Raw genomic sequence first — 6,000 nt, forward strand, 5'->3', positions numbered from 1 at the left:
CAAAGTTATGACCATCTTGAAGCCAAATTTCAAGAACATTTTGAGGGAGAATCAATCTTCAAAACTTCCATAGAATGATATATACATACGAACAATTTATAATTTTTGGTATCGTTGGTTTGCATGCAAAACCAAAGTATAATAGGACAAAGTTTTGGGGTGATGTAGTGGCATTTAATAAGGCCAAATGTCAGCCAATTCAAATGGTAAAGTCTTACCCGAATTCTTACAAGGTACCCATTTTATCCTGTCCTTTTGTTCATTCCACAAATTTAACATATCCCTCCAAAGTCATGACATTTAATTCTCATTAATATTTTGTTAACAGTTGACGAGGACTTTGAGAGATGGGAAGAAATCAAAGTATTCAGTTTAATAGATGGAAAGGCAATGCCCCGGAAGCTTAAAAAACTATGATACATCACATACAAGTTGCACACCATTGTTTCCACAAACTTGGCATTGCACAAACTTCTTCTATACTCTGTTCTGAATAATTGTGAAACATACAGAACGATCCTAACGATGAAAAATAACATGCATAATCTATGGCAACTATCTGTTAACGATCAAATCTCGTCATAACATTTTTTTTGGTCTCCGGTATATCATGCTGTTAATGAACATCATTCCCGAATCAGATTAAGAACGCGAATACTTTTGACACAAGCAGTGTTGGGTAACATAAAAGCTTGTAATAGAGAAAAAAGAAGGGGAAATAATACCATCTTAGAGTCATAAAACATAGATCTGCCTATTCGAGCTAAGAACTTCGAGATTCCAAGTGTTTGCAGTGCTCACACATCAAGCTCGCATGCAACCATGTATGCATACACGGTGAGCATAATGAAAGCTGTTCGTATTCCTAATACTTACAAAACTAGGCCGTCTCGTTCCATAAGAGGATATCTAGTTTTTATAGCTTGGAAGGATGAGTCACGAAAAGGGCTCGAAAAAAACTACAACGCATCTCCGAAAATATAATTATGCCGCGTAAAATGAAGCAATTGTCTACAAGCCTGGTCTTTTCATTTGACCATCAAACTGGATAGAAATATAATCCTGTGACCAGAATGCATCTCCACTAACAGGTAGCTTACGCTTTCTAGAAACTTCTTCCCCATTCCGAACCTCGTAATTCCAATTACCTCTACTTTGCATGGATGGATCATAGGCCGAGGCAGATTCTACAGGAAAGAAATGGAACTCCTTGAAGTTGGGCCGGTCTTCAACCTGAGAAACTCTACAAACAACACTATCGGTTCCACAACCATGAAAGTTTTCCCTGCTCGAGTTTGACCCTGAAAACCAACCCAATCTCAGGGACAAGTCACAACCTATTTGAGGTTCCTTTGCCTTGTTGTCCTTTGGATCTGATTGCAAACTTCCTCGAGTAATGCCTGAATCTGCAGCATAAGGGAATAGATTTTGCAAGCCTCCGATTTCAGCAGGTTTAGCAACCGAAGAAAAAATAGGAACGCCAAAGATAATAGCATCAGATTTTTGGGGTTCTTGGAAGCCTAACTGAGAAGATTCTGGTTTGAAGTTACCATAGCATAAGGGATATACAGAACCGATGTTGACCACATTGTTAGGTCCCGGTACAGTACACCAACTATTCCCGATACCAGGAAGTTTTTCAAAAGAAGCAATTCGTTCATTAGTATCTAAAGTTAGACACTTGTTAGACTCCGAAACTAAACGCGGAGAATCTACATTAGGCGGTTTCTTGAACATTGAGATATTGGCTGTCGGTGGAGGTATCTGTATAGAATGGTGTTCAGTGGTATTCTCATTTGAAACATTCGGAGACAAGTCAAATGATTCTTGGTTTCTTGCTCGGAGGTAAGATCTCGGGTTATTGTTCCTTTGGCTTCTCGATGCTCTTACCGGAACACATCCCAAATTAAGTGCAGCTGAACAACACAGCTCATTTTGTATCAGAACATATTACTATCCCACTTTAAAATAATTCAAACAAGCACTTAAACTAGCAATAATCAAGAATTAAAACGAATAAGAAAAACACTATCAGAATAAACAATGACTAAAATCCAAATATGTTCATAGAAACCAAAAAAAAAAAAAAGATGAGCACCTTCAACACAAGGAGGCAAAAGCCCTCCAGTCTCTGTACTCTCTTCTTTCCTAATGATCGTATCAATGGCTTCATTAGCCCGGTCCCAGAGCGTTTCAAGATTAGAATACTCAGCCTACACAAAGTAGAACATCATATGAACACGGGTGAAAACCACAATTTGAAAAACAATTTCAGAAAAATCCAAATCAACCCGCATTAAATCAAAGGAAAAACTAAATAACGGAACTTCAGAATTGGCTTTTGAGTACATAATCTCCTCTGATTTCAAGACCACGATAGGCAGCTTCTCCAGCCATTCTCTATTTTTCTTGGTTGCACCACAGTGATTTTCATGTACAAGCCTGCTAAAAACACAGCGAAATAATTTATTTATTAGACCTCAACAAACGAGTAAATCAACCCAAGCAGAATAAAACCCAGAACCTGAAAATCTGTTGGATAATCAATCCTCTCAAGGGTTGGTGTCTGTCGCTATGCCAAGTCCTTTTCACACACTCATACGGTCTTGGACCAGGCCTAGGCATCTCCTTCCTGTGAAAGACGGCCCCGAACACTTGGCGTGCAAGTAAAATGCCAAAATAGTCGATTCTACTCAATAAAGAAAATAGTTTTTGCAAGTATCTGAAAACTGAGAGGGAACGAATCTAGCTCTAACGTGGACTTGCGCCACTATCGATCTCCATTCAAACCTCCAAGCCGTACTTGTGGGGAGACTGTATTCTGCTGTTTATCATTTCTTTTGTTGTGGGTTGGGTACAGTTCATTATTTGTCTGAGAACATGGTGGGTTTTTTTCGCTTGACCACGTCCAATCTTCTGCGTGCTCAAAACTGAACCGGCCCGAATCGGTCAAGGTTCCGATCCAAACACTATCGAAAATTATTTTAGTGGTCAAACTGATCAAGAATTGGTGGATCGATTAAGAACCAAAAAAATGGTAAAACATGTACAAATGGTTTTGATTTTTTATTTTTTTTCAAACTGGTCAAAAATTGGTCGGATCAACTATGAATCGGAAAATCGATAAAACATGCAAACGGTTTTCCATTTTTTATTTTTATTTTTTAAAAATAATATTACTTTTCTTATTTTAAAAATCTTAAATTTTTATACCATTTTTATAAAATAGATTGATTCGATCAAAAATCTTTTAACTCTAAAAGAAATTCTGAAAAAGTAAAAATATATGGAGAGAGACATTTTGGACCCAAAATTTAAATTAAAACCTACCCTCAAATATGTCCTTTTTTCTTCAATGCCACGTGGTAGCTCAACGATTGGTTCGGAATTATACAAAAGCAACTTGTATAATTTAATATTGCAAGGCCAGAATTACAAAATATATACCTATATTCAATGTCTATGCTACAATACACAAAATGTCTATGCCTAGATTTAGTCGAGCACAGGCAAGGGTTGGGAGACCGGAACAGATAAGGACTCGAAGCTCGTGGCATATTCAAGAAAATACTAGATTAGGCAGCCGATTTTGACTTGAACCGGTCAGATAGTAACATAGTTAGCCTATTTAGTATACTTTTGATGTTGTTGATCAGAGATAATTTTTTATTAACTTAACTTTGAGAAACTTTTTTATGTGATATAACTGTATGTTACTGATATTGTTAATAAAATCTTACATACAATATGAATATTTAAGAATAAATCATTCAGTTTCATTAACATTTTCAATTGTTTTTTTTAATTTGTTAAATAGCATCTCTCAATTATAAAATCTTAACACAACTCATCACTTTAATGTTTAAATGTCCATATGACCAAATAATTATTGAAGCTTCAGACAAGAATTCATGGAGCTAGTTAAATGTTCATTTTTATCTTTTCAAAATTCATCAGAAGACTCAAAAGTTTTCTATATTGTTTAAATTGTTCAATCCGAATTTAAAGAGAAATTAATCCTTAATGATTGATTTCCAAAGCAATTTGTAGGTCCGTTTAAAATTATTTTGCTTAATTTTATAAGAGAAATTGCATTTTTGATCCTATATGTTTGTATCTTTATGATTTTGGTCATCTATATTGTCAAACCTCAATCTTAGTGCAATATAATTTTTTTATAGAAATTTTGTTATTTTTCTCCGATGTGCCGCTGATATGACTTCAATACAATATTGACGTGTGTAGTAACATATCAATATTACCAATGAAAAAATGAACATTATTATTCTGAAATATGAGATAATAGATCATCAAAATCGCAAAGAGAGAAACATAAATAACAAAAATTCCATATAATATTAATAGAAAATACCCACATGTACAACTTGTACAAGGGCTCAATTATTCATTATAATTAACCAAAATAAAAAGGAAATTAATCCTAGCTAGCTAGCTAGTATTGTAATCAGAAGCTTCGGATATTAACACTTGAATAATAGTATTTCCGAGGAGCCCAATCAGCAGGAATCACATTTTGGGCAACCACTGATTTTCTTGATTTAATAGTAGTTATCTTCACCGAATAAGGACCTTTTACTCCCACTGGTATTCCTGCTTTCCATGTGGCACCCCATGATTGTTCCATGGTTATCTCTTTCGAATTCGAAGGGAACAACTCTACAGCACCGATGTCTCCATCACCATTGATATACTCCATTGCAAATGCTAGAAAATTAGGGTTGGAACCCTCGTCAATTTTGAATACTATGTTTGATTTATAGCTGCATGGAACCCTGCACACATGCAAAAAAGTTACACATATAGAGAAAAAAACAAGATGAAAACACACAACATGGAAAATGTGATATATTATATATGATAAAATTATGGCTAGGTCATGGCATACCTTTGATATTCGATGTCGATTATTCCAGCTTTTCTCAATGCGTCGTCTTGCCCTTGTTTTGCTAACAACCCGAAAGCTTTTCCACCCAAATCAAAATGATAAGGGACATTATTGCAGTCACCGGGACACTCATTGGTGATGGTTAAAGTTATTGGAGAACCTGAGCAAGAAGGATGTTTGCTGCATCTCACCTGCAAGTAATGCCACATCAAATTCCCATTAAAAAAATATTAAAAAAATGGAGGATTAAAATATAGAAAGATATAGCGTGAATAACTGATCTTGACAACATAAATGATCAAAATCGCAACTTGTTTGTTGTGGATCCCTATTGAGGTCATCAACTATGTTAAAAATATATGCACCTGGTAACAACTCCCACAACCTTTTCCTGATTTAAATAGATTGTTGTTTCCTGCAGCTGTATAACCGTTGTATGGCGCACTTGCTACGTCATCTGCAAATCCACAAGCTGCACCTGCAAGCACACACACACACACACACACACACACACANCCTTTAATTTCCTTTACTTTATAATATCGAATGTCACATTGTTTTTGTAATTAATATTGTAATATTATTGATAGAATGCATGCCTTTCCAAGCAATTATGTGTAGCCAATCTCTTGTTTACTTTTGTCATGTACATTAAAGCTAAAAGTTATTACCACTTCCTGGTCCCGTCGCGCTCCCATACCATGTTGCTACAGCAGGGGCGAAACCATCAGCGACAGACGAGTTCGATGATCCCGGACTCAGACAAAAGCAATGTTGGTTTATAAACATTAAAAGTGCCACAATTACCATAACTGGGAAAGAACGGGTGAAGAACATGGTGATTAATTATATATATGTGAAGCAAACTTTCAAATATGCAAAAGTTTGATTAAAAGGCAGTGGTGGCTGTTGTGTTTGTGCTGGTCATGGCCAGCCTTTTTATATTAATGGTACAATTATAATGCTTACCTTGTATAAGTAACTTAAAGGAGAGCTTCTTACTATGTATAAAATAAAACTAATGATTATTTTATATATATATATATAGCTTCTTACTATGTATAAAATAAAACCAATATATATATATATATCTC

At 35.4% G+C, this 6,000-nt stretch overlaps 2 protein-coding genes across 3 annotated transcripts; both read right to left on the reverse strand.

The window, feature by feature from the left end:
- Positions 1–252: 252 nt before the first annotated feature.
- On the reverse strand, positions 253–2,871 carry LOC140991486 (uncharacterized). Of its 2 annotated transcripts, none has more exons than XM_073461452.1 (4): positions 2,525–2,871; positions 2,328–2,445; positions 2,099–2,213; positions 253–1,916 (listed from the first exon to the last, which is right to left on the reverse strand). In XM_073461452.1, the coding sequence occupies exons 1-4, from the start codon at positions 2,623–2,625 to the stop codon at positions 1,012–1,014; spliced, it is 1,239 nt and encodes a 412-aa protein (XP_073317553.1). In that variant the 5' UTR covers positions 2,626–2,871; the 3' UTR covers positions 253–1,011. The 2 variants fall into 2 exon arrangements, with proteins under 2 accessions (XP_073317553.1, XP_073317554.1); XM_073461453.1 differs by having other exon boundaries at positions 367–1,916; positions 2,328–2,442; positions 2,525–2,870.
- A 1,594-nt stretch (positions 2,872–4,465) lies between these two features.
- LOC140991294 (expansin-B6-like) lies at positions 4,466–5,716 on the reverse strand. Its single transcript, XM_073461212.1, has 4 exons — positions 5,578–5,716; positions 5,272–5,384; positions 4,907–5,097; positions 4,466–4,793 (listed from the first exon to the last, which is right to left on the reverse strand). Exons 1-4 carry the CDS (start codon positions 5,714–5,716, stop codon positions 4,466–4,468), a joined length of 771 nt encoding a protein of 256 aa, XP_073317313.1.
- Between the last annotated feature and the right edge of the window lie 284 nt (positions 5,717–6,000).

The sequence above is a fragment of the Primulina huaijiensis genome, chromosome 13 (genome assembly GCF_012295235.1).
Source record: "Primulina huaijiensis isolate GDHJ02 chromosome 13, ASM1229523v2, whole genome shotgun sequence".
NCBI lineage: Eukaryota > Viridiplantae > Streptophyta > Magnoliopsida > Lamiales > Gesneriaceae > Primulina > Primulina huaijiensis.

Excerpts from the sequence above, each read along its gene's own strand:
- LOC140991486 (XM_073461452.1), bottom strand. The coding sequence starts at position 2,625 with ATGCCTAGGCCTGGTCCAAGACCGTATGAGTGTGTGAAAAGGACTTGG. Across the intron at positions 2,446-2,524 it reads ATTATCCAACAGATTTTCAG|CAGGCTTGTACATGAAAATC; the intron begins GTTCTGGGTTTT and ends CTGTGTTTTTAG. Across the intron at positions 2,214-2,327 it reads ACTCAAAAGCCAATTCTGAA|GCTGAGTATTCTAATCTTGA; the intron begins GTTCCGTTATTT and ends TACTTTGTGTAG.
- LOC140991294 (XM_073461212.1), bottom strand. The coding sequence starts at position 5,716 with ATGGTAATTGTGGCACTTTTAATGTTTATAAACCAACATTGCTTTTGT. Across the intron at positions 5,385-5,577 it reads CGCGACGGGACCAGGAAGTG|GTGCAGCTTGTGGATTTGCA; the intron begins GTAATAACTTTT and ends GTGTGCTTGCAG. Across the intron at positions 5,098-5,271 it reads GTTGTGGGAGTTGTTACCAG|GTGAGATGCAGCAAACATCC; the intron begins GTGCATATATTT and ends CATTACTTGCAG.